At 39.7% G+C, this 27,233-nt stretch overlaps 1 protein-coding gene across 6 annotated transcripts in view; it reads right to left on the bottom strand.

The window, feature by feature from the left end:
- Positions 1-26,966, bottom strand: part of ADAM17 (ADAM metallopeptidase domain 17) — a 49,636-nt gene extending 22,670 nt beyond the window's left edge. Inside the window, exons 1-7 of one of the 6 annotated variants that reach the window (XM_072771140.1) lie at positions 26,608-26,966; positions 14,032-14,164; positions 7,879-8,009; positions 6,505-6,593; positions 3,978-4,146; positions 2,523-2,656; positions 619-708 (exon numbers count right to left, since the gene is read on the bottom strand). In XM_072771140.1, coding sequence (XP_072627241.1) covers positions 619-708; positions 2,523-2,656; positions 3,978-4,146; positions 6,505-6,593; positions 7,879-8,009; positions 14,032-14,164; positions 26,608-26,692 — 831 coding nt within the window. In that variant the 5' untranslated portion in view covers positions 26,693-26,966. Of the gene's footprint in view, positions 1-618; positions 709-2,522; positions 2,677-3,977; positions 4,147-6,504; positions 6,594-7,878; positions 8,010-14,031; positions 14,165-26,292; positions 26,396-26,607 lie in introns of those variants that run through there. The other 5 variants (XM_072771138.1, XM_072771141.1, XM_072771139.1 and 2 more) reach the window with 5 other exon arrangements.
- Positions 26,967-27,233: the final 267 nt, after the last annotated feature.

Here is a 27,233-nt window from a genome sequence, read left to right as displayed (position 1 = left end):
TCTAAATCCTATACCTCAGTACCTATAAGAATATGGTTAATTTATAGAAAGAGCCTGGAAACAACAACAGATAATAATTTACATATTAAACGTCTGTCCAAAGCAATACCCAACTTTAGAAGTCTTTTTAATTAGTCTTATCAATTTCAAACAGTGTTTACTATGAGATATAATTAAGATGACATCAATAATCCATTGTTGAATGTGCTCTATGAACAGATTATAAGAAACCAGAAAATTGGGGGGGGGGGGGAGATCTACTGGTTCTATATGTACAGATGCCCTGCCAATGTACACCATATTTGAGTAAATTTTCTAAGGATTCAACAATATGTGCCAACATTGTAACCAAAGACAAAGCATAATCAAATAAAGTAAAACAATGAAGAGTATAAAACCAACATAAATTCAGAAAAAGATCACAGCAAAAGGCGGCTTTCTGCCTACAACAAGCCTAAGAAAAAAAACTTCACATCTGTAAATAATTAATTCAAAAATGCTATACAATTCACTGGCATGTCCACATTTTAAGATTAGAGTCGAAGATGAGTTACAAATACTTGCATCACATCACTCTGCGGAGTAACAAAAGCCACATCCACAACCATTGGTAAATACCTGCTCTATCTGTATTCCATAACCTTTGAAACCAGCGTTGTCCCATGAAGTGTTCCGATAGATGTCATCCACCCGGTCAATAAGCTCTATCTGTGTTTACAAAGGAAAGAGTGTGAGGAAGACATGTGTATAATTATCACTCTGCAACGGAATATAAATTTTTCAGGGATTAAAATGGTCAGTTTAGAGAAAATACCACTGTAAGAGTTTCCATCAATTACAAAACTAGCACTAAGATAATATCCTGTAATATTGGTGACACTAACAAAACAAATACTCCTAGCCTCAAACTTAGAGTGTTATGCCAGAATCAAGAAGTGGTACAGTTCATCTCAAATTTTAGATTATCAATTGCATATGAACCAAACTATAAGTAACTTCTAAAATAGTTCAACTATAAAAATGAAAGTTAAAGGTCTAAAATAGTTCAACTACAAAAATGAAAGTTAAAGATCAACCAATGTACCTAAAATATGGCCTTCTAAGAAAGTAGTAGTCCATCTCCACTCCATTTCTTGGCAAGAATCTGAAATGTCTTCCCCAGAAAGAGGTGAGGGGCAATGACAGATGCTGCTCAAGCTATCCCCAAACCTCACTGGGCAAAGTCCAGCCCCAAAGTCCAGCAGAGACGGACAGAAGAGCAAACTCCCACCATTCCCCTCTCTTCTGTCCTATGATTTGGGAAGGGAGGTAAGGTAGACAGAGAATACTGGGGGAGAAGGGACAAGGGTTGATTCCAACTACAGAAGAACAAATGCTCATTGCCCATCTTTACCTCCAACAGACTGTTCTATTGTTCACCAACTGGCTAGATGAGGTTTGTTCTAGCAACTGTGAAGCATATTAGAGATCTAAAAACTGTTGTTTGCTTATAGTAAGTGTAAAACTAAGAAATGCAGTTTTTAAGACTAGACCTATCATCATATTCATATTTGTAGTGTAATAAACAAAAAAGTATATTAAGACCCCTTAATACAAAACTCACATTAAGAAGTAACTTTTTCAAGAAAGAATCTTTTACTTAGGAACAAGAATTGCAGTGACTTCACACACTACTCCTACTACCCTCATAATAAATTCTTTCACTTGACATTGGAAGGGGAGGGAAATAGGGGGAGGGGAGACAAATAAAACAAGAGAACGGAAAAAGCAAGGCAAGGAGAAAGGCATCTTTTGGAGCCTACACTCTGGGTTCATGAATAGTTGCATTCTCTTTTATTCCTTCAACAAAAACATTTCGTCAGTGCCAAATTATCACAACGAATGAGATCATACTAACAAAAAATGTCAATGAAAAAGGATTCCCTTGGTTTTTCAAATTATAATAGTAAAGGCTCAAAAACTCAGAGTCAGTACTTCTGTAATCTTTCTTTTTGAATCTTTGCTCTACAGTTAGTTATGACCATGAAAGTTCCACCTACTTCACATAGTTATAGTCCAACAATTAGCTATTTTATACAACATAAGCCAAAAGGATCATCTTCTGTGAAATATACATATAAGCAAAGAACACACAGAGGTTCATATAAATACTTTTTTTCTCCACTCTGGAGCATATATTCACACATGAGTCACAGCATTATAGCAGTGATGTTTTGAGAGTTCAACTGAATAAAGAAGGGAGGCCTATGCTATGAATTCTCCCTAAACCTAATATGCATAAAAATTCTAATGTGCAAAACATTAGTCCAAAGGTAAAATGGGTTTTAAAAAATTTGAAATTAGAATCTCTACAGAGTAATATAAGAACCTAAGAGAGCTCCCCATTATTTTAGGAAATAACAAGGCATCTGAAACATCTCATTTCATTACATTTCACATCATAGCAGTCTTCTCTTAATTGGAATTTCCCTACCTACCTCGATTTTTATGTCTAGTGACCTGATCCAATATCAGATACTTACTAAGTAATTTGTAGTTGTACTTTCTTCCCCTCTGCCCATGTATCTGTAAAAGCGATGATCTGCTACCACCAACAATTTACAGGTGTTCTTCAATGGGTTAGGATCAGCTCTTCTCTTCACCCGATGAACAAACTCTAATATGAATTTGTATGCACTATTAAATCAAAATTCATCAAAACAAGGAGTTTTTTTTATAGTAACACTTTAAATCTACCATATTTTTGAAACAAACATTATTTGAGCTTAGTATCCCTTAAAGATATCTTCACAAAAAACAATTTGGAGACAGAAAAGTAAAAAGTAATATGAGGTTTTAAAATAGAATTCAAAACCAAGGAAAAAGGCCTCCTTCAGTTTTTAAAATAACGAAACTTTTAAAAAGTACTTAAGGTAAGACAACCATCTAGCTTATTGTTGGTCATTTTCTTCTAGAAGTTTACAAATTGTGCTCGCTTCAGCAGCACATATACCAGAAGTTTACCAATTAACCAAAGTAAGAGTAAAACCACCAAGATAATCAGACACTAAAAATTAGTTTATGGTAATAGGTCCTTCTCCTTATCAAATACTCAACTGATTATTTATATACTAAAATGTTAGCCATATTTTGTAAGTTTTCAAAAACAAGGACAGTCGAGTAATTCTTCATGATGGCTAGGTTTTTCCATGACCCTAAACTGATCTGTCACGGGGAACCTGCCTGGCTCAGTCAGTAGAGTGCGCGACTCTCGATCTCCGGGTTGTGAATTCAAGCCTGATGTTGGGTGTGGACATCACTTAAAAAATAAAATCTTTGGGGAACTTGGGTGGCTTAGTCAGTTAAGTGCCTTACTTTGGCTCAGGTCATGATCTCAGAGTCCTGGGATCGACCCCCATATTTCAAGGTGTCTGCTTGTCCCTCTCTGCCCTTCCTCCCCACTTGTGCTCTCTCTCCAATATATATATAAAATCTTTTAACAAAATATTTAATAAATAAATAAAAATAAAGTGAGCTGTCCCAAGACTGATAACCTCTTTCTAAACAGTACAGACCTCTCTTGGTACCAACTAATTTCTCATAAGCTTATCTAAAGATAATATTTTTCAACAGTATTTTGTTATTTCTAAATACCCCAAATAAAAACACTTTCTCTCCTCTCCATACCCACTTAAACACTATATGTATTGTCAATCCTTCTTTACTATTTACAAAAAAAAAAAAAAAAAATTCCCTCAGATTATTCAATTTCCCCTTTCTGTAGACTTTTTTCCAACCTTTATTGTTATCATTATTTGAGTGTTTTCAATTCTTACAGGCAAAAGAATTAAAGAAAATTCTGAATAAAACTCTATTTTCAAGTCAAATACTACATTTACTAATCAATTTCAAGTCAAATACTACATTTACTAATCAACTGACAGCCATAATGCATATTTGAAATAATTTCTTATTTGAAATATATTTTTAAGTCTTACCGTCAGGTGGCTCTCTGTCTACCAGCCCTTTTGGAAGCAACTCTTCATTATCCGCCTTTATATAACCACATACTTTTGGAGACTGTAGGCGTGAAACATTCTTGATATCTTCAGATTTATAAACTAACATTCTTTTGTCTTTAGTATCGTTAATTAGTCTCCAAAGTGGCTAAAACAGAAATCATATAATTGAGACGCAAAATATAAGAATTCCCAAACAATCAATTCTTACAATATCCTTTGTTTTTAGATAACATTCATTTCCAGCTTAAGTAAACTGACTAGTCATTTTAACAAAAACAAATCATTTCAACTTTTCTCAGAGCTTCTATGCTGGCAAATAAATACATGGATTATTCACCCTTTGATTTTTTTTTTTTTTTTTTTTTTTTTTTTTATGATAGTCACAGAGAGAGAGAGAGAGAGAGGCAGAGACATAGGCAGAGGGAGAAGCAGGCTCCATGCGCCGGGAGCCCGACGTGGGATTCGATCCCGGGTCTCCAGGATCGCGCCCTGGGCCAAAGGCAGGCGCCAAATCGCTGCGCCATCCAGGGATCCCACACCCTTTGATTTTTATCTGTATTTGAAGAAAGCATTATTTTGTACAAGTTATGAAACCTTTTAGAAGATCCAGAAAAGGAAACGCAGAACGTTTTTCATTCATTCAAAAACATTTCTGTAGCACCTACAGCATGCCAACCCCACTCCAGGTAATGACCTATAGCAACAAACAGGAGATGAGCCTTTGGTCCCTGCGCCGTTCTCATTCCAGTGTCCTTAGTATCTTTTTACCATGAAGGTTTTATACACAGGAGAGAAGACAGAAAATTTGCAGTAATGTGCCTAAAACTTATTATACCTTTCAGGAAGAGCAGTTTTTAAAATATCTTCACTTTCCCTATTGCAAGGTCACCGTAAATCAGAACTAACACATTTGAAAGGTTAGTCAAATCAAAAACAAAGTTCCAATAAGGATGCTGGTCTCATCCAAACTAGGCAGCTTATGAGCAAAGTACAAAAAGATACTGTGTGTACACACACACACTCTCATATTTTATATATATATATATATATATGGATATATAAAATCTCCTTCCATATCCATCATAGAAATGAAAATCTAAACCACAAGGACATGACTTCACATCTGCCAAGATGGCTGGAATCAAAAACAGGTCATAAGAAGTATTGGTGAAGATGTGGAGAAGTCAGAAGTCTCATATACTGTGGAATGTAAAATGGTGAGAATGTGGAATGCAGCCACAGTCTGGAAAACAGTCTGGTAGTTCCCCAAAAGGTTAAAAATAGAGTTACCATATGACCCAGAAATTCCACTCCTGATATAAACCCCAGAGAATTGAAAATAAATGCTCACACAGAAACTTGCTCACAAATGTTCACAGAAGCATTATTTGTAATAGCCAAAGAAGTGAAAACAATCCAAATGTCCATAAAATAAGCACAATGTGGCATATCCATACAATAGAATATTTGGCAATAAAAAGAAATGAAGTACTGACACAGGCTAAAGCATGGATGAAACTTAAAAATATACTAAGAGAAAGAAGCCAGTCATAAAAGATCACATTCTGTGATTCCATTTATATGTACGACCAAGCAAATCTAAAGAGATCATGGATCAGTGGTTTCCTAGGGCCAGGGGATTTGGAAGCAAAGGGTGGTGGGCTGCTAGAGGGTACAGTATTTCTTTTGCAGGTGGTGAAAATGTTCTAAAATTGATGGTGGTGATGACTTCCATAACTGGGATACAGTAAAAGCCAATGAATTATATCCTTCATAATGGATATAAATGAGTGAACTGTATAGTATGTGAATTTTACCTCAATAAAGCTGTTAAATATAGTTGACTCTCCCACAATGCAGGGATTAGGGGCAATGACTCCCCCCATGCAGTTGAAAATCTATCACATGTAACTTCAATGCCCCCAAAACAAATACTAATAGCCTACTGGCTAACCGGAAATAAAATCTCTTAAACAAAAAAAAAAAAAAAAAAAAAAAAAAAAAAACGGGAAGGCTGCTAGTTTGGTCTTGGTTTCTGCTGTTAGTACTTCAGTGGAGAAGTAGCCAGAGCCTGAGTTTCCCTCTTTTAACTTCTCAAACTATCACCTTTTATTAATTTTGCATTTCCTGAGAGTGTAGGGGGTAACAGGAGAAGACTTGACTTTTGTCTTTGCAAACATTTACACTTATAATAGGATTATTAGAGAAAGAATAAAAAAATGAATCAGGAGAGAAAGGAAGTTTTCTGTTCCCATTATCCACCCCCCATATGACTTTCTCTCAATTATGGCACTTAGAAATAGAGTGCATCTTAGGGCAGTCTCTCAGACGTGTAAAAAATATTATCTTCTTTTTCTTTTAATAAAGAACCATCTACTTCATCGGTTAAAAACTTTAAACACAAGGAAAAAAGAAGTACAATTAAAGACTTTTGTCTTCTTAAAACAACTGGGAAACAGTTTTAACAGCTCCCACCCAAAAAAAAATTTACATATAGATTTACCTCTATATTATATTCTGCTCCATCTGTGTTGATTCTTATCGTCATATCATCATCTCCTATGTGGGCTAGAACTCTAGAGTCAGGCTCACCTTAAGAGAAAAAAAATTCCATCATTTACAAATACTTCTATCAAAAAATAAACTATGCACTACCGTCAATAAAAATCGATCAAGTCCTTCATCAGAGTGGAATCTGCCTAGGTACTATAGAAATCTACAACAAAGAAACACAGGGCCCAGCAAGCAGCAAAATATTCACACTCCTAAGGAGTAGCCTCAACTCATTTGAAATCTTTCTCTTTCCCTTAATTCTCTTCTAAAAATTATCTAGAGTGTGTTATAGAACAAAACCAAGGGATCCCTGGGTGGCTTAGCGGTTTAGCACCTGCCTTTGGCCCAGGGCGCAATCCTGGAGTTCCGGGATGGAGTCCCGCATCGGGCTCCCAGCATGGAGCCTGCTTCTCCCTCCTCCTGTGTCTCTGCCTCTCTCTCTCTCTATGTCTATCATAAACAAATAAATAAATAAATCTTAAAAAAAAAAAAAAAAAGAACAAAACCAAAAACAAATGTATAGATGTTCTTCCAGGAGTAACTTCACTGAGTTCTGGTTAAGAAAGAACTAAGAGGAGGGTGCCTGGGTGGGTCAATTGGCTAAAGCCTCCGACTCTTGATTTCAGTCCAGGTCATGATCTCAGGGTCTGAGATCAAGCCCCACATTGGGCTCCATGCTGGGTGTGGAGCCTGCACGGGATTCTCTCTCTCCCTCTGCCTCTGTCCCCATCCCATTCCCTACCCCCTCTCCCTCTCTGAAAGAAAGGGAAAGGGAAAGCGGGTAGGGAGGAAGGGGAAGAAGGGGGGAAGGGGAAAAGGAGAGAAGGAAGAATGAGGAAGGAAAGGAGGCAGAAAGCATGATCTGGAATCTAGAGTTTGAACTGCATGATTTGCAGATTTTAATGTCATTTCTTTTTTCTGCAGAGAAAGTTCCAGAAGTAAACCACAATTGCTTGTTTGACATAATGTCTTAAATACTTAACAGAATCATAAAGTCAATTATTCTATCTCCTAGCTTCCTTGTTTAAAATCTCATAAGGGAAGCCTACATCCTTCCCTGGAGACAAGAGGAGGTTAAATTCTTATCAACTGGGAGGAAATTAATTTTAATCATTAAAATAGACAGTATATATATACACATGCTTAGATAATCCCCATTTCCCCCCATCTACATGTTCCTCCTTCCAAACTTATAAAACTCATATGAAACAAAGAATAGCACTTCTCTGACACCCCTTCTTCTTCCCAATAAAAAAAAAAATATGCAAACTAGATCTGGACACCCTAACAGACACAAGGGCAAACAAACAAGCTTCATACTAACCAACCACGTGTCCACTGAAGAAGTCCTGCCATTTGACGGTGTACTCACTTTCATCTTTACCATCTACCACCACGACTTTGAAATTTTGGGAAAAGCGTTCAGTACTTGATGTCAGATACAATTTAAAATGCCTAAAGAAAGAATGCAGCCATATTTTACTCTAAACACATAAAATTTACTCTAACCCATAAAATCCAACTTACTTAAAAAATAAGCTGACAGAGTGGACATTAATAAAACACTATTCCAGTTATAACTACTGTTTTACTAGGTACTTAGCATTATATCACATATAAAGACAAACAGACAAATTTCTTTAGCTATAAGAATTTGGCAAACCAAAAAAAAGACTAAAATTGGAGGAAAAAAGATTAAAAGAGCTTATGCATTCATCTTTTTGAGACTGAATAAGGAAACACACAGGTGGATAGTTTAAGTTGGAATCCTGCTTGTCTGAAAAATTTATCAAAGACTGGTATTACTAGATACCACTACTGAATACTACTCAGCATTACATGCTCTGCTTACATTATTTCCACTTCATACAGTAAACACTGAGGGTTGCAGGTCTATCAACATACTCAAGGTTACACAGCCAGTAAGTGATGAAACTAGACACCAAACTAGGTGTATTTCAAAAGCCTGTACTGTTGGGACGCCTGGGTGGCTCAGTGATTGAGCATCTGCCTTTGGCTCGGAGCGTGATCCTGGAGTCCCAGGACTGAGTCCCACATTGGGCTCCCTGTGTGGAGTCTGCTTCCCCCTCTGCCTGTGTCTCTGCCTCTCTCTCATGAATAAATAAAATCTTTGGGAAAAAAAAAAAAAAAAAAAAAGGGCCTGTACTGTGCTGCCTCTAAAAATCAAGCTGTTCTTATTGCTGGGCAAAATTAGTAATTGCTACTTTCTATATTTAAAAGCACTCATGCTTTTTTTCTCCTTCTAAAGAGAATGTATCTTGAAAAAAATTAATCCTCAATTCCTGTGAGGAAAATAAATATAAGGATCCAACAGAGACATTAAAGCACATACTCCAGTTTAGTCAGCTTAATATTCTTTTGTTTTCTCTCAGTTTCAGTCCTGTCATAAAATCTGGGTGTGGTGAGCAAGAATTTTTCAATTATTATTTACCCTTTCAATGTGCCCATGAACACTAAAGATAAAGGTATGTTTTTTATCTTAACCACAGGAACAAATTTTGTCAGCTGTGGGGTCGAAACTATGAAGTGTTACTTCCCCATGGGTTTGCCTAAGTCTAAACTGCCAGAAAGAATCTAGACAGGGGCGGCCTCCACAGCAATAAATATTTTTAACTTTTTGAGCATAACAAAGTAATTTTAGTTCACTTGTGGGTTTTTTTAATGGTCAAAGGGAAAGAGACAATAGAACATTATTTCAGAAATCCTTGGAACATCTTCTCCTGTTCTCCTAAAACATATCTTCCCACACATTCACAGCTATGATTTTTTTCCATCAGTTATGCTGATATCTTTGTAAGGAAACGTATCCCTATTCTAAATGCCTCATTATTCAGCTTTGAAGCCCTCTACGAGTCTCAATGTTACTCTTACTTATTCTTTCCAGAAAAATCACTGAAATTGCATTGTTTTTTTTTTCTTTTTTTTTTTATTTATTTATGGTAGTCACAGAGAGAGAGAGAGAGGCAGAGACATAGGCAGAGGGAGAAGCAGGCTCCATGCACCAGGAGCCCGACGTGGGATTCGATCCCGGGTCTCCAGGATCGCGCCCTGGGCCAAAGGCAGGCGCTAAACCTCTGCGCCACCCAGGGATCCCTGCATTGTTTTTTACACTAAAAATCTGTTCTATAAAGATAAGGACCAAGGAATGGTAAAATTCCTGTTTTCTGACTTTCCAATCTTCATCTTTGACTTGTAAAACCTCTAAAGGTTATTTCAGTCAGAATTTATATTTTACTTTATCCTCTCAAAATTATGTGAAGTCATGTACTAATAGATTTCCTTTAGCATTTTCCTTTATCTTTCTGACTTTTGGCTTAAGGATTTACAGTAACTACAAACTAGTGTTAATCCACCTGAATTAACAATATTTTCCTCCTTTTCTGTAAATATTACATAATATCTAATTAAAATTGTTACCATACAGAGCAACCAATTTATTTTAAGAGAACTTTTAAGATCTACTCTCTTAGCAACTTTCATGTATGCAATTCAGTATTAACTACAGTCACCATGCTATACATCCTTATGACTTGTTTTATGACTGGAAGTTTGTACCTCATATCTATTTTTAATAGTCCATTTAGCTGGATATGTATTATTTCCATTTCTTTATCAGTTCTAGCCCTCTTCAAATAAATTAAGATATTTCACTTTTAAGAGGATATAAAAAATATCTAAATTTTTTTTAAAGTGCAACATTATCAGAAAGTATTAAAACAGGGCAGCCCAGGTGGCTCAGCGGTTTAGCACCACCTTCAATCCAGAGTATGATCTTGGAGATCCGGGATCAAGTCCCATGTCAGGCTCCCTGAATGGAGCCTGCTTCTCCTTCTGCCTATGTCTGTACCTCTCTCTCTGTGTCTCTCATGAATAAATAAATAAAATCTTTTTTTAAAAAAAGTATTAAAACAATATTTTTAACTTTAGCATTTCTTAATTTATAAAACAGAGGAATTGTAACTTCTAGGCAAATTTCAGGGTTTTTTCTTCATAAAGTTACTATTTAACTCCTCATACAATTTCTCAGCATTTCCATGCTTTTCAACTGCTATAATAGTCATACACAAATCTAATCACCTTGATTTAAATTAGCCTTTTAGACTACTATCTAAAACCAGAAAATCTAATCATTTATGAGTACCTTCACATTGGTAATGAGCAGCTTCACATTGGTAAGTTCAGCCCTATATAAACTGATCATCTCAAATATCCCACCTTCTTTTTCTTTTAACGATGCAGCATAAAAGAAAGAGCTTTGGAGTCTGACAAACCTAGCTCAAATCTTGTCTCCACCACTAACTCGATGCTTAATCTTGGCCTTAACCTCTGAAATAAGTATCTTCATCTACAAATGAAAATAATACCTACTAACTGAATGGTTTTCAGGGTTAAATGATATAAACTATTTTAAAGTACTTGGTCCAAAGTTCTGCTACATGGTTAGATCCATTTCCATTTAAACACTTCAGATGGAAAGCCTGTAAAATAAATTACAAACCTCCCTGCTTCCTTACACAAAGAGTATACATAGATAATACTGAACATTTTCTTAAGAATCAATGTCATCTATGAGACTTGAAAGAGAGGAATGTATGGGGTATGGCAACACTTCCCCCCACAGAAAAGACTCTATGAGTCACCCCAAACCTAACTTTAAAAAAACCTAGAAAGCCAAATTTTTAGTTCTTATTTTGCAGTTTCCCCCTTATCCTTTGTTCCTATTTATCTCTTACAAACTATATCCACTTCTTCACCAAAATCCGTATCAGCACAGCAGAAATAGCACAGGCTTGTATTCAAATCCTTTATCTTCCATTTACTAGCTAAGTGACCTTGAGCAAGTTACCCAACCTAAGTCTCAATTCTTTTTCCCCCAAAAAGAGAGTAACAAAAACTTCTTTGTGGAGCATGGTGAGAATTAGAGAGAGCATGTGCAAAGTGCCTCAAATAAATTACATGAAATTAAGCACCAGGTAGATTATCATCATCATCACTGCTCAAATTTGCTATAGGCCTGGAAGCTTGGAAAACCAATACAACAATATTTTGACATGAACTCTAACAGAAAGAAATTATTCAAAAATAATCTAAGGATGATGGCAATAACTAGAAAAAAAACGAAAAAGACATTATAAAATATATCTGCATAAAATATCAGTTACACATATGGTAAATATACTAAGCATGACTATGATTCAGGAATCGAATAAACCTATCAGAAAAATGGTAAAAGGATACAAAAAGGTAGACACAGAAAAATAAATGATTTACACACATGAAAAGATGCTCAATTTCACACAAGATAAAAATCAACACAGGGATTCCTGGGTGGCTCAGCGGTTGGGTGCCTGCCTTCAGCCCAGGGCATGATCCTGGAGACCCGGGATCGGGTCCCATGTCGGGCTCACTGCATGGAGCCTGCTTCTCCCTCTGCCTGTGTCTCTGCCTCTCTCTCTCTCTCTCATGAATAAATAAATAAAATCTTAAAAAAAAAAAAAAAAAGGAGCCACAACACTTAAAAAAAAATAAGATAAAAATCCAACACAAGGAGATACATCCCCTTTCACAGGGACAAAAATTAAGGGCTGATAAACCCTTGTATTGCTAAGGGTAACAGGAAACAGGTAAGCTCATAAACTGCTACTAGAAGAATAAATTGGGCTAATGTCTTTAGGAAGAAATATGGTAACAGCAGTAAACATTTGTAATATGTATATCCTTGACTCATTCTTTCAGGAAAGTATCCTATAAAAAAAATAACCTAGATAAGGTATATTCACAAAGATATTTATTGGACATTTGCTATAAGAAATAATAATCACTTTGGTTAAATAATATGTAGCTGTAAGCTACTAGCCAACAAACCGTTATAATTCTATGCAAAAGAGATATTTATGCAGGGACGCCTGGGTGGCTCAGTGGTTAAGCACCTGCCTTTGGCTCAGGGTGTGATCCTGCAGTACCAGGATCAAGTCCCACATCAGGCTCCCTGCATGGAGCCTGCTTCTCCCTCTGCCTAAGTCTCTGCCTCTCTCTCTGTCTCTCTCATGAATAAATAAAATATTTTTTAAAAAATAAATATTAAAAAAAATAATAAAAGGGATCCCTGGGTGGCGCAGCGGTTTGGCGCCTACCTTTGGCCCAGGGTGTGATACTGGAGTCCTGGGATCGAGTCCCACATTGGGCTCCCTGCATGGAGCCTGCTTCTCCCTCTGCCTATGTCTCTGCCTCTCTCTCTCTCACTGTGTGACTATCATAAATAAATTTTTAAAAATAAAAAATAAAAAATAAATATTTATGCAGCTATAAAAATGAGGTAAATCTACTTATATCACCTACATATACACAGATCTATATACAAAAAATATGCATTAAAATCTTTTAGAGGGGATCCCTGGGTGGCTCAGTGGTTTAGCGCCTGCCTTCAGCCCAGGGCGTGATCCTGGAGTCCCAGAATCGAGTCCCACGTCGGGCTCCCTGCGTGGAGCCTGTTTCTCTTTCTGCCTGTGTCTCTGCCTCTCTCTCTCTCTCTCTCTCTCTGTGTCTCTCATGAATAAATAAATAAAATCTTTAAAAAATAAAAAAATCTTTTAGAGGTTTATTCAGGAAAGCTCTCTATGTCTGGGAAGTTTGAAGAAGTGAAAATTTCTTATAACCCCCTCCCCCAGTTTGCTTTTTAAATCAAGTACATGTATTACTTTCTTTTTTGAAAAATATTTGTTGGGGTGCCTGGGTGGCTCAGTCCGTTAAGTGCCTTCAGCTCAGGTCATGATCCTGGGATTCTGGGATAGAGCCCCTCTTTAGGCACCTGCCCAGCAGGAAGTGTGTTTCTGTCTCTGCTTCAGTCCATTAACATTCTCTCAGTGTTTGTTTTGATATTAGTAAAGCTCCCTAAAAAGACTTTACAAAAAGGCCTGCAATTATCTAACAGATTTACATCTGTAAAATGTAAGAGAAAGCAAAATTATTGCCCAAACAGATCACATCAATTTATGCTACAATGTAAGGGGACTTCAATATACACACAGCTTTGAATTCTCTATTCAACTTACCACAAGGCTGTGGGGTCCTGAAAAAACCCTTGATCTCTAAAACTCAGTGTGTTCATATATAAAAGAAAGATAATATTTAGTGTGTAGTTCATGGTTGTAAAGTAGCACAAAATATTTTAAAGTACTACAAATCATTCAATTAATTAAAATCCTTTGTTAGAATCCTATAAACATTATTACTATCATTAATACCTTTGGAATACTCATTTGCTTGTTTTTAATAATCATCACTATGAATTTTAGAGTAAGAAGTGATATAAGAATTATGACTGACTGTAATTATATCAATTACAAATCTTTAAAACATAACTTCCTAAGACTCTAATAAACACCCTTATTTTTCTACCTTTGCCAAACTAAGTCCCCAGTTACCCCAATATTTTTCTATAAATAGTTCAAATTACCTTTTCAAGGCTGAAAAAGTCAGTAGTGTTTCTATATGTGTTGAGGCCTGTAGATCCCTTTTTCTTACTGAGTGCTGCTGGATATTGGATAGAGAGAGGATATCGTAGTCTGAGAGTAAAGAATCAAGGTTTTCTGAAATAAAGGTAAGATGATTATTAACACCTAACTTACTAATCAATTACAATATCACTAAAATGACAGAGTCTAACAACAAACTTTTCCTGATATAACGCATCTTGAAGTGCTAAGCACAACCTATGAAAAATTCTTGCCAAAATAGATATATAAGAAAAAAAAAACTGAATTTAATCAAGACCTAACTTTTAGTTCTTAAGACATAAAGAGATTAGGTTACCAAATTAACAACCTTAGGAAGAAAAAAAAAAAAAAAAAACAACAACAACCTTAGGAAGCAATCAGCCACATCTAGAATATCAGAATTCCTACAAAATAAAGTATTTTTTGTTGGAATAAAATATTTCCAAGTTCTTTAGAAGATAAATGGCTTGGGAAAGAAGGGACGGGTGGAGACAATATAGTGGTCCTCCTTTATCTAAGGTTTCAACTACCTGAGGTCAGCTGTGGTCTGTCAGAAGGTCAGTACACAGTAGCCTAACAGTAGGTCAAAATGCCCATATTATTCACCTCACTTCATCTGAACGTATATGCAGCTTATCATTTCACATCATCATAAGAAGGGTTAAGTATAGTAAAATAAGATTTTAAGGGGGATGCCTGGCTGGCTCAGTCTGTAAAGCATGCAACTCTTGATCCTGGAGTTGTGAGTTCAAGTCCCACATTGAACATAGAGCTCACTTAAAAAAACGGGGCGGGGGTGGGCAGCCCGGGTGGCTTAGCGGTTTAGCACCACCTTCAGCCCAGGGTGTGATGATCCTGGAGACCCAGGATGGAGTCCTGAGTTGGGCTCCCTGCATGGAGCCTGCTTCTCCCTCTGTGTCTCTGCCTCTCTCTCTGTCTCTCATGAATAAATAAATATTTTTAAAAAAGAGAGTGAGAGAGAAAGATTTTGGGAGAGACCATATTCACCTTTCATTCCAGTCTACTATTATAATTGTTCCATTTTATTATTACTGTTAATTTCTTACTATGCTGAATTTATAAATGAAACTTTACCGGGATCCCTGGGTGGCGCAGCGGTATGGCGCCTGCCTTTGGCCCAGGGCGCGATCCTGGAGACCCGGGATCAAATCCCACATCGGGCTCCCGGTGCATGGAGCCTGCTTCCCCCTCTGCCTATGTCTCTGCCTCTCTCTCTCTCTCTCTCTCTGTGACTATCATAAATAAATAAAAATTAAAAAAAAAAAAAAAAAGAAAAAGAAACTTTACCATATCATACCCAGTTTCGGGCATCCACTGGGAGTCTTGCAATGTATCCCCCACAGATAAGTGGGACTTCTATAGACAAGAATACAGCAAGCAAGCTAATGTGTGAACCATTTTGGATCCTAGGTCAAACAAATCAATGTGGAAAGGTACTTGTGACAATTAGGGAATCTGAACATGAGTTCATATCCATACCAGACACCAATAATTTTGATACCTCAAAAAGTATCATACTACATAATCAACTAAATTCTAAATTAAAGGCATTTCTGGCTTGTCTACTTAGAATTTCTAAGATGAAGGTGACCAACTCCACCTGACCACTGCTAACCCAGGCTACAACAATTCCTTATCAGCTGACATGTAGTATGAAAGAGCAACAAACATATCAATGGCCTGAACAAACCAAAAGTAAATCTTTACAGAAAAATTACATATTCCAAATTAAAAAGCAAAAAGGGGTAATATCCCAATCACTCCTGCCCTCAACAGACACAGCAGAATCAACAATCCACTGAACTTCAGGAAGCAGCAGTGATATGACCAAACTAATCCCTGGGGGAAAAAAAAAAAAAAAAATTTAATTCTTTTACTAAACTGACTTGAAACCCAAGAAAAGCAAAGATGTGCTGCCCCAGAGATAAAACATGCACAAAAATGTTTTTATTTGGTATAGAGCCAAAGTATACTCTAACGTATATGATACCCATGTAAGTCACTTTTTATCAGCAACTCTGCTGTCTCTTCCAAAATGAAGAGGATTTTTGGAAGACAACTTTGGTGACTAAAGTCTCTGTAGAAACTGTCTAAAAATACTTAAGCTGAAGCTTTCTTTCCTCTCAACAAATATCACTACAGAAGCAATGATATTCAAAATCATTCCATTGGACTTAGAATGTCCTTAAAATACAGCACCAGGAGCTTAAAATACAAGTATATTGTTACTGAGGTTAAATATGCCCACAAGGGGATCCCTGAGTAGCTCAGTGGTTTAGCACCTGCCTTCAGCCCAGGGCATGATCCTGGAGTCACAGGATCGAGTCCCACATCGGGCTCCCTGCAAGGAGCCTGCTTCTCCCTCTGCCTGTGTCTCTGCTTCTCTCTCTCTCTTTCATGAATAAATAAATAAAATCTTTTTAAAAAATAAAATAAATATGCCCACAAAATCACTTTTAAAAGAACTGACACAATACTCTTCTTTTCCCTCTTCTCCTGAAATCTTCAACTGGTTCATTTACCAATTCACTAATTCATGGTTATGTGCCACGCACTGGTTGCAGTACTGATACAGTACTAAATAGAGCCAAGTTCCTGCCTACTGCAGCACTCATTTCAGTGTGGGAGAGACATACAATGCACAATATATGTTAGTGCTATGGACATTAGAGCAGAACAGCAAAGACAGGGAGGCAGGGCCAATTTATAAAGAGTGGTCTAAAGGAAGATGCTTCACTATTATACTATTCAGGAAAAACCTGAAGAAAACAAGAGATAAGCATGTTAAATTTCATCAAAACCAATCCAAGTCAGGGTGCCTGGGTGGCTCAGTCGGATAAGCGACTGACTCTTGATTTCAGCTCAGATCATGATCTCAGGGTCATGGGGACTGAGCCTGGTGTCAGGCTCTGTGCTCAGGGGGAGTCTGCTTCTCTCCCTCCACTCCTCCCCCAGCATGCCCATGCTCATTCTAAAATAAACAAATGAAATCTTTAAAAAAAAAAAAAGTCTATCCAGGGTCTAATTCAAGATAATACTAAATAAAGCGGCAGCAAAGTTTACATTTGTTGGGTACCACTCATTTTCCATCAACAAAATTTCCTTTAAAATCTAATCCGAAAAAAAGCTGTTTGAAAAGGCATCAATCACTTTTATGCCAATAGATGGTCCTTGGTGATTTGGCCTTGTTGATTACACCGCATAGAAGCATCAATGAAAAACCCTTCAAGAAGCTTACATTTATTCAATCTTTTTTTTCCACTTTTTTCTTTAATGTAGGCTCCACTCAAACTCGTGGCCTGAGATCAAAAATCACATGCTCTACTGACTGAGCCAGCCTATTCAACAATTTTTGAGTGTGTGTTTCCTACAAGATACTTTGTTGGGTATTTTATTATGTAATCTGCACAAACATACCTGAAATAGTATCTTCTTTTTACAGATGAAGAAACAAGCTCAGGGAGAATTATATCACAAAGCTAATTTAGCACAGAACCAAGACTTGAACTTGGGCTTCTCTGGCCAAAAACTCCAAGCTTCACTGATGCCATACTTGTAAAACTCCTTAAAAATATCCTAGCTCTGGGGCACCTGGCTGGCTCAGTCGGTAGAGCATGTGACTGTTGACCTCAGGGTCTTTTTTTTTTTTTTTAAGACTATTTATTCATGAGAGACACAAAGAGAGAGGCAGAGACATAGGCAGAGGGAGAAGCAGGCTCCCTGCAAGGAGCCTGATGTGGGACTCGATCCCAGGACCCCAGGATCATGACGTGAGCCAAGGGCAGACACACCCGCTGAGCCACTCAGGCACCCCTGATCTCAGGGTCTTTTTTTCTTTTTTTAGATTTATTTATTTATTTACGATAGAGAGAGAGAGAGGCGCAGAGACACAGGAGGAGGGAGAAGCAGGCTCCATGCCGGGAGCCCGATGTGGGACTTGATCCCGGGACTCCAGGATCGCGCCCTGGTTTAGCAGGTGCTAAACCACTGAGCCACCCAGGGATCCCCTCAGGGTCTTGAGTTCAAGCCCCACATTGGTAATGGAGCCTACTTTAAATAAATTAATTTTTAAAAGAAAAGTTTAAAAAAAATCCTAGCTTTTCTTGGACCTTCTACTTCTTGGCCTCCTCCTTTTTGATGTGTCAACCAAATATGATCTCGCCTCCCTCTGAATTCTGTAGCCCTTTGTTTTGTTAAATTCCTTTTTTCTGGCACTTTTGGGTTATATTTGTCTTATCTCACAAGTAGATTGTAAAACAGACAAAAGGGAACTGGGTTTTGTTTTGTTTTAATTTTATTTATTTATTCATGAGAGAGACAGAGAGAAGGCAGAGACATAGGCAGAGGGAGAAGCAGGCTCCTCACAAGGAGCCCGATGCAGGACTTGATCCTGGAACTCCGGGATCACGCCCTGAGCCGAAGGCAGCCACTCAACCGCTGAGCCACCCAGGCATCCCATGGGAGCTGGGTTTTATTATGCACAGAACCTTACAAAAATTGCACTGCTGTGTGTACAAATTGCACAAATTCTCAATGCTGAGATGCTGATACAATCTTTTATAGCTCTTCTACCTCCCTGATACAGGTTGATACATGAATTCAGTTTCACTCAAGATCATAATCACTCCTACTGACTGAGAAACTTAACCTCAATACTGTACTGTCATTGTCAATAACACAGGCCAGTTGTTCTCAAAGTGGGGTCCCCATATGAGTAGCATCACCTGGAAACTTGTTAGAAAGGCCAGCTTTCAGGTCTCCTGTCAGTCCTACTCAGTCAGGAATCCTTAGGTTGAGGCCCAGCAATCTGTGTTACATGCATTCCAAGTGATGCTGATACACTCCGTTTTGAGAACCACTGAACTAGAACCAGGCTCAAGGAAGCAGCACAAAGTGAAGATAAAAGCTTTAGGCACAAAGACAGTCCTTGTTCAGCCTTGCATTATTTTTAAAAACAAAAATCAGAGATAAGGTAAATTAATAACTGAGAAACAGATAAATTATAGCACTTTCAAATGAAAAAAATCTATAATCATTAAAAAGGCTGGTAACAGATTTTTAAGAACATGAGAAAATATGCTATAACATTAAATAAACAAACATAGGTTAAAAAAAAACTATGCACACTGCATGATCTTAACCATGTATAAAAATAGGCCTAGAGAAAAGAAAGAACACGATAGTAATATCACTGGTTATCTTTAGGTATATTTTTCATAATAAGCACTTTTAAAATATAGCTTGCTAAAGCACTTTAAAATACCTAAGTAATGTGTTTCAACTGTAATTTGTCCCTTTATAATAACTAGATATCTCACACTGGATGCCTTGGGGCCATTCCAGACAACATGGTAAAAGCATCCCCTCACCCAACCAACAGACATCCTGCTCTCACTACTGCCCTTCACTAGCAAGGAGTCTCTCAGATACTTGGCATTTCACTGTACTTCACTTCCAAAATTCCAACCACTAGCAATCTCAATTTTTTATAGGTTTTTCAACAGAATCTCAAACATTTCCCAAGATTTTATCATTTATCTATATCCAAATCTCCCAATAAGCTTAAGTATAAGCCACGTAATTCTCTTTCTTAGCACTCCACAATGGCTGCAGGATAAGAACCCCTTCCTTGCTTTCTACGAGTTGTTCAGGCAGTCCCGTAAACAACTGAGCTTTTCTCATTTGGACTGGCTATGAACACAAAATTAGAAAACAACAAGCACAATTCCAAAGGTCAGACCAGAGTACTTTATTTCGGTATCCCCTACTCATCCCTCCTCACTCTTCTCTGTCACATGCTATGGTTTCCCTCACTTGGCCTCTTGTCAGCTTAGTCTCTAGTCTGAGACCCTACCCTCCCTGGTGAGGGTGGAAAAGATATTGCTTTGCTTTTGTGTCTTTTCCACCCTCACCATTCCTTTCCTGCATGGACATTCTGCACTTCATTTCCTCCCTTCCACCAGGCTCCACCTATTCATTTATTCAACATTTACTGAAAATGTTCCACCTTCCAGGCACTAGGGATATAATGAAAGAAAGAGAAATATATTACTGATAGTATGACGCTGAAGGAAAGACCACCATACAAAAAAATTATAAAGTATGTCAAGTACCAAGGGAGAGGAAGTTGCAAGAAGTTATGGAAGGGCAGAGCAGGGGGAACCCCTGCCTGGGGAGCCAAGGATGTTTTCCCAAGTAAACAGTAGTGAAGTTAAGATCAAAAGGAAGAGGAGATCGCCAAGAGAAAGAAAGGATAGGATTCTAAGTAGAGAGCATAACACAAACCCTGACGTCCCCAAGAAACTCGGAGCATAACACTCAAAGAAATGAAAGCAACTCCCTGAAGCTAGAGGACACAACAGCACACAGATGGGAAGAGGTGTGAGACTGCAGGCGGGCAGAATTTGGTTATGAAGGGCCATGGAACTAAATTAAGAATTTTGGACTGCGGACAGGCAACAGCTCTAAGAAATATCACTGTGACTGCAGTGTGGAGCGTGGGCTAGAGGGGAACAAGACTGGAGTCTGGAAAATTGGCTAGTAAGCAGCCAAGCAATCTAGGCGGAGATCAAGAAAAGAGTCCCTGGTTTCTGGCATGGGTATGTGGGTAGATAGTTGGCACCATATTCACTGAGATTAAAAAAAAAAAAAAAAAAAAAAACACGAGTAGAAGCGGGTTTGGGGGAGGAGTTGATAGAAAAGGACAGCTGGATGCTGATTCTGGAGTTCCACACTACATCTTGTTCTTTATGTAGTTTGCAATTACATTACATTGTTCATTTACATAGGACTTTTCGGCATTATGTCATCATATATTTACAATTACCTTACTGATAAGCCACATAGTGATTTTAGGCAGGAAGAAATCAAGTCTGTTTTGTATGATTTTCAATACTGACATGAGCAGTAAAAGGCAGCTGATACTTCATTCCTTGTATATGTTCTCCAAGAACCAGGAGAAAGCTGGAGTTTCAGGCCTGCAATAAATCGTCTTTCTCAATGTAGGGGTAAAGTGGCCTATAGATTTGATAAATCTTCCACTCCATCCTTCTTTTACACCCAAATTGTTTCATCTCTGGGGTATGCTTTTATGGCCGCTTACTGATAAAATGACAAACTATACTTTCATCAAGCCCAGAGTCAACACTTTTAATATAAAACCAATTTTTAGGGATCCCTGGGTGGCGCAGCGGTTTGGCGCCTGCCTTTGGCCTGGGGTGCGATCCTGGAGACCCGGGATCGAATCCCACGTTGGGCTCCCGGTGCATGGAGCCTGCTTCTCCCTCTGCCTGTGTCTCTGCCTCTCTCTCTCTCTCTGTGTGTGACTATCATAAATAAATAAAAATTTAAAAAAAAAAAAAAAAACGAACATAAACATCTTTTAAAAAAATAAATAAATAAATAAAAAATAAAACCAATTTTTAGGGACGCCTGGGTGGCTCAGCAGTTGAGTGTCTGCCTTTGGCTCAGGGTATGATCCCAGAGTCCTGGGATTGAGTCCTGCATCGCCTCCCCGCAGGGAGCCTGCTTTCTCCGTCTGCCTGTCTCTGCTTCTCTGTGTCTCTCATGAATAAACAGATCTTTAAAAATAAATAATTAATTAATTAAAACCAATTTTTAAACAATCAACTGTTGTATCAAAAGTAGTCCAGGAATGTTTATGGCCTTTTTTACTTAATTTCTCTTTTCTTTTTTCAATAAATCACATATTCTTGGAATATAACTTGCAAGTATAATGCAGAACCCCTGTAGCCCACCGCTCACTCTCAACTCCTCTGCCCTGTGGAGTACAAAGAATTTCCCAAGATGACACTATCAGTATCAGGCTCCTATGTCTGGTGTCAGAAGTGGAAAAGAAAAAAGCCAGGACTGCTGTGAACTCTTTATTCTGCTTGTACAGAAGACACATGAGACCTGAATGCTCTTGAGGACTCCTCAAATTCTGCAGGAAAAGGTAGGGACCTAGACAGGTTACTGTGAAGTAGGCCCTACATGTGGGTGAATCCCTCCCTGGACTAAAGGATGAGAAAAATGAGAACAGAGCAAGTGCTCTCTGCTGGGCAGTAGACCCCCAAGGCCTGGGAGTTAGAAACTTAGTTTTCTAGGTTTACAGCAGTTAGGGCGGATAGAGGATGAGCTGCCTCAATCATTCCCTATCAAGAACTCTTCATCAGAGCCAAGATTCTCCAGCAAGACCAGTCACATGGAAACTCTGAGCCTAAATAAAAGTCAGCATAACCCAAAGGATCCTCTAAGGAAACCGGGATTGGTCCATACAGCTCTGTAGCTGAAAGGGACCCAAAGCCATGTCAGGCAATGAGACTACTTCCACAATTTCCAGCACCCATCTCTTTATTTTTTTTTTCAGCACCCATCTCTTTAGAGTAGACATTGTATCCTATACTTTCTTCTCATCAAATAAACATACCCAAGTAATTTTGCACATGTTATATTGGAAGTGCCTGTGAATACAGAGACAGAAATATCAAGTGGGGAGTTGGATACCTGAGTATGGAGCCTCAGAGAATAAGTCTAGGTCAGGGATAAGTAGTTACCAAAATACAATCAAATGTAAGTGAAACCAAGGCAGCAGATGAGATTTGTCAAAGCCTACAACTCATGTTAAAAGAAAAAAAAAAGAGAAAAATAAGCAGTGTGGGGAGGGAGATACCAATTCCCTTGGTTGATTTTAGGGCTAAATTAAGGAATATAAGAAAATCAACCACACATGGCCTCAAAGGACACCTATACTTAATGTTCTGGAAACTCCATAAAAGCTAAAAGGATTTCTCACAAAGTCTCCACCATGGCTCTCTGCTTATTCTTCATTCTATTCTTGAAATACAGTTTACCTCTTTGACTAGTTCAAAGCAGACTGGCATTAAATTAAATCTCCTTTGGAACAGTTAGGGTGGTTAAGTATTTCGGTTTCAAAGGAATGGACCCTATAAGCAAAGTTAACATCAAAAGAGGAAGCCAGATGTCAAATACTGAGCAAAATGGTGCTGTCAATAATGAAAAACAAGCACTGCAATGTGGAGAATCCCCACACCAATAACCTCAAGGTAAATTTCAAAATCTGTTTCAGATACAAACTTTTATCCCTCATCTGTGACCTATATTTTTTTCCCCTCCACCCACTACATCCTCTTTTATTAAAAGTAACACAAAGGGAAAACACTTTTGAAATCAGAGTGAGACTTATACACCCCAGCTGCAACTTCAAGATATCATCATGACTAAGTTCACATGACTCACAACTTTCCTGAATTATGCAATTCATAACAGTTCAATTGAAATCATCTTGGGTGTCCTGTAGAGTACTCCAAAAGCCAGGATTCTAGTATATATTTCTATCCTTCAGAAAAAAATGTCGTCCCAGGGAGCCTGGGTGGCTCAGTCGATTAAGCATTTGCCTTCAGCTCAGGTCATGATCTCAGGGTCCTGGGATCCAGCCCATGTCAGGCTCCCTGCTCAGTAGGGATAAGATGTTTTTATAAAATATAAAATAAAATATTTTAGAAATATATTATCAAATCCCTAATCAATATTTAGTACTGAGGGGCACCTGGCTGGCTCAGTTGATAGAGCATGCAACTTGACCTTGGGGTTGTGAGTTTGAACCCATATGGCAAGTAGTTTGCTTAAAAAAAAAAAAAAAAAAAAAAAACTTTTTTTTAAGATTTATTTATTTATTTATTGATGAGACACACAGAGAGAGAGGCAGAGACACAGGCAGCGGGAGAAGCAGGCTCCCTGCAAGTAACCTAATGTAGGACTCAATCCCAGGACCCTGGGACCATGCCCTGAGCCGAAGGCAGACGCTCAACCACTGAGCCACCCAGGCATGCCAGCTTAAAAATTTAATACTGAGGTTACAGTAACATGTTTTTTATTTTTTTATTTTTTTTATTTATGATAGTCACACAGAGAGAGAGAGAGAGAGGCAGAGACACAGGCAGAGGGAGAAGCAGGCTCCATGCACCGGGAGCCCGACGTGGGATTCGATCCCGGGTCTCTAGGATCGCGCCCTGGGCCAAAGGCAGGTGCCAAACCACTGTGCCACCCAGGGATCCCTACAGTAACATTTATAAGACAAATAGGCTACAATAAACAATGCTCCTTAACTATAAAACTATTCTTTGATCTTGACCAGTTCAATCTAAAAAATGGTAAGATTAAGTTAAGGAACTAATCACATCTGGAGCCATCAAACACACATACACCGTTATTCTTCAAAAGAAAAAATACCAGGCAGCCCAGGTGGCACAGCAGTTTAGCGCCGCCTTCAGCCCAGGGTGTGATCCTGGAGACCGGGGATCAAGTCCCATATCGGGCTCCCTGCATGGAGCCTGCTTCTCCCTCTGCCTGTGTCTCTGCCTCTCTCTCTGTCTCTCATGAATAAACAAAATTTAAGAAAAAAAAAAAAAAAAGGAAGAATATCCACAAGGCACAGATTTATCACTGTGAGAACATGACAACTCACAATGTCTCTGAGACTCCTTTGTCCTTTTATTTTGAAAACTAAAACATGATCTATGAGGTTCCTTTCAACTCTACAGTCTCTAAGTACCCCCACTAATTTTTCCCTCTTCACCTACCTAAATTTAAAGTCTGGGCTCAAGTATCACCTCCTTCAGGGAGTCTTCTATAACTTTCCCAGGCTCTGTTCCACATCTTTTCACGGTAACAATACTTGCCATAATGTAGTGTATCTCTCTCTCCTCCATGTTGTTTCTGAACTGTCTGTTTAGATATCTCTGTACAACTATGCAAAACTTTTTGAAGACAGATACTATGTGATCTTTCTATTTCCAATGTCACACATAATACTTCCACACAGCACATGTTCTTCTAACCTTTGGTGAATAAATAAGTGTACCCATTTTTCTGGCAATGGTGGTCTACACTTTGAAAATAAAAAGCACAAAAATAAAAAAAAAAACTCTATGATCTGTGAATGTCATGGAAGATTCATCTAGAAACTAAGGTTTTTGGGACACCTGGGTGGCTCAGTGGTTGAGCATATGCCTTCAGCTCAGGGCGTGATTCTGGAGTGCCAGGATCGAGTCCCTCATTGGGCTCCCTGGATGGAGCCTGCTTCTCCCTCTGCCTGTGTCTCTGCCCCTCTCTCTCTTTCTCTCTGTGTCTCATAAATAAATAAATAAAATCTTAAAAAAAAAAAAAAAAACCAACCATGAAAAATCAACTTTGCCCACTGGGAAAATATACTACGTTTCATAATGACAAATTAAACTGTCTTACATGCCAACTTTTAGAAGGCAAAGAACCCTAAGATTTCGTAAGTTTACACAAATTTCATACACCTTAATGAACGTCCAACCTAAAGTTCAATCTCTTTAGAAAAGCTAAATAAGATTGGGTGGGGAGAAGGGATAACTGGGTGACCGGCATTAAGGAGGGCACTTGAGGGCCGCCTGGGTGGCTCAGTGGTTGGCTGAGCATCTGTATGCCTTCCTCCCACATCCGGCTCCCTGCATGGAGCCTGCTTCTCCTTCTGCCTGTGTCTCTGCCTCTCTGTGTGTGTGTGTCTCTCATGAATAAATAAATAAAATCTCTAAAGAAAAAAAAAGAAGAAGAAAAGAAAAGAAAAGAAAAGAAAAGAAAAGAAAAGAAAAGAAAAGAAAAAAGAAAAGAAAAGAGAAACTTGATGCTAATGAGCAGTGGGTGTTACATGCAACTGATGAATCTCTAAATTATACCCCTAACACTAATAATACGGTATTTGTTAGCTAAACTGAATTTAAATACAGAAAAGATGTCCTTTTAACTAAAGAAAAAAAGAAAAGAAAAATCTAAATAAGAACCCTCCACCTCCTTGGCTCGAAACTGAGGCAACTGGTCATCCCTGATAATTTCTTCGTTTAAAACGGCCAGGAAGGCGTTCAAGCGGTATCAAAGAGCCGGCCCGGTAGGTTCAGGCGCCCCCCTCGCAGCCCCTCCAATGAGCCACAATTTCAGGGCAAAAGCTTACGACGTTCGCAAAGCGCCAAGTCCGGGATGCGCTCTCCAGTCGCCGCCTTCCAACCAGATGACTACACAGAAGAACCTCCACCAGCAGGACTTCGAGTTCGCTCCTTGCAGAGCCAGGAGTCGCCGCGGAGCTGCGGGCCCTTCGCACCCGCACCCCTCAAGGCCGGGGGCGCCTCAGGACCTGGACCCCCACACACACCCCTTACCTCCTTCCCAGACGCACGCTCCGGAGGCGGACCCCCAGGCCGTCAGTCCCCCCCCGAGGGCCCCTTCCAGTATCCCTCTCCCATTCATAGAGGCCAGCCCGGCTCCCTCCCTTCCCTGCACTCCAAGAGCCACACCCCCTTCCAGCACCCAAAACCTCGGGACGCGCCGCGGCCGTCCAACACCCCGCCCCTAAACACCTGAGAGATCCTGCTCTTCCCCGAAAGCGGCGCGCGCCGGGCTCCGGCTCCGGCTCCGGCTCCGGGCTCCGGGCGCCGGCCCCCAGCTAGCCCGCCCCGCCCCGGCCCGGCCCTTACCCAGTCGCTGCGGGGGCTGCTCCGGAGGTCGCGGCGCCAGCACCAAGGGAACCACGCTGGTCCAGAAGAGGACACACCGCCTCATGTTCCCGGCCCGGCCACCGGCTCCACCTCTCTGGGCAGCCTTCGCCTGACGGGGGCTCGGGACACTGCTCACATTGGGAGCGAAGGGGATCCGCCCGGCCCGGCCCGGCCCCTCTCGCCTCCTTTTCCTCCCGCGCCGCCTACCGGAACACTCCAGAGAGCCCGGCTCGAGGCCCCCGGAAGTGCGGGCAGCGCTCCGAGACGGCGGCTCAGCCCGCTTCCGGTTGCCGCCGACCCCCGCTCCGCCCCCAGCCGGAAGCCCGGCGCCGCGCGGCCTGCCGGGAGGCCCTCGCTCGCCCCGCCCCCCGTCCTTCCCTCCCGGGCCGGCGCCGCCCGCTGCTTCTCCGACGCGGCCCCGGACGTCCTGACTCGCCCCACCCTGGCCTCGCCTGTGTCCCCGGGTGACCGCCGCCAGGGAGGCGGGAGCGCGCGAGCAGGCCCTCGGAGGCGTCCGTGCCCTGGGCGCCCCCGACCTGGTTAGGGTCCCCGTTGCTGTAGAAGCCGCGCTGAGCCCCCGGGCGGGGGCGGGGGAGGCCGAGGGG

Source organism: Canis lupus, chromosome 12 (assembly GCF_048164855.1).
Source record: "Canis lupus baileyi chromosome 12, mCanLup2.hap1, whole genome shotgun sequence".
NCBI classification, from domain to species: Eukaryota; Metazoa; Chordata; class Mammalia; order Carnivora; family Canidae; genus Canis; species Canis lupus.
This window is presented reverse-complemented; position numbering and strand designations above follow the sequence as displayed.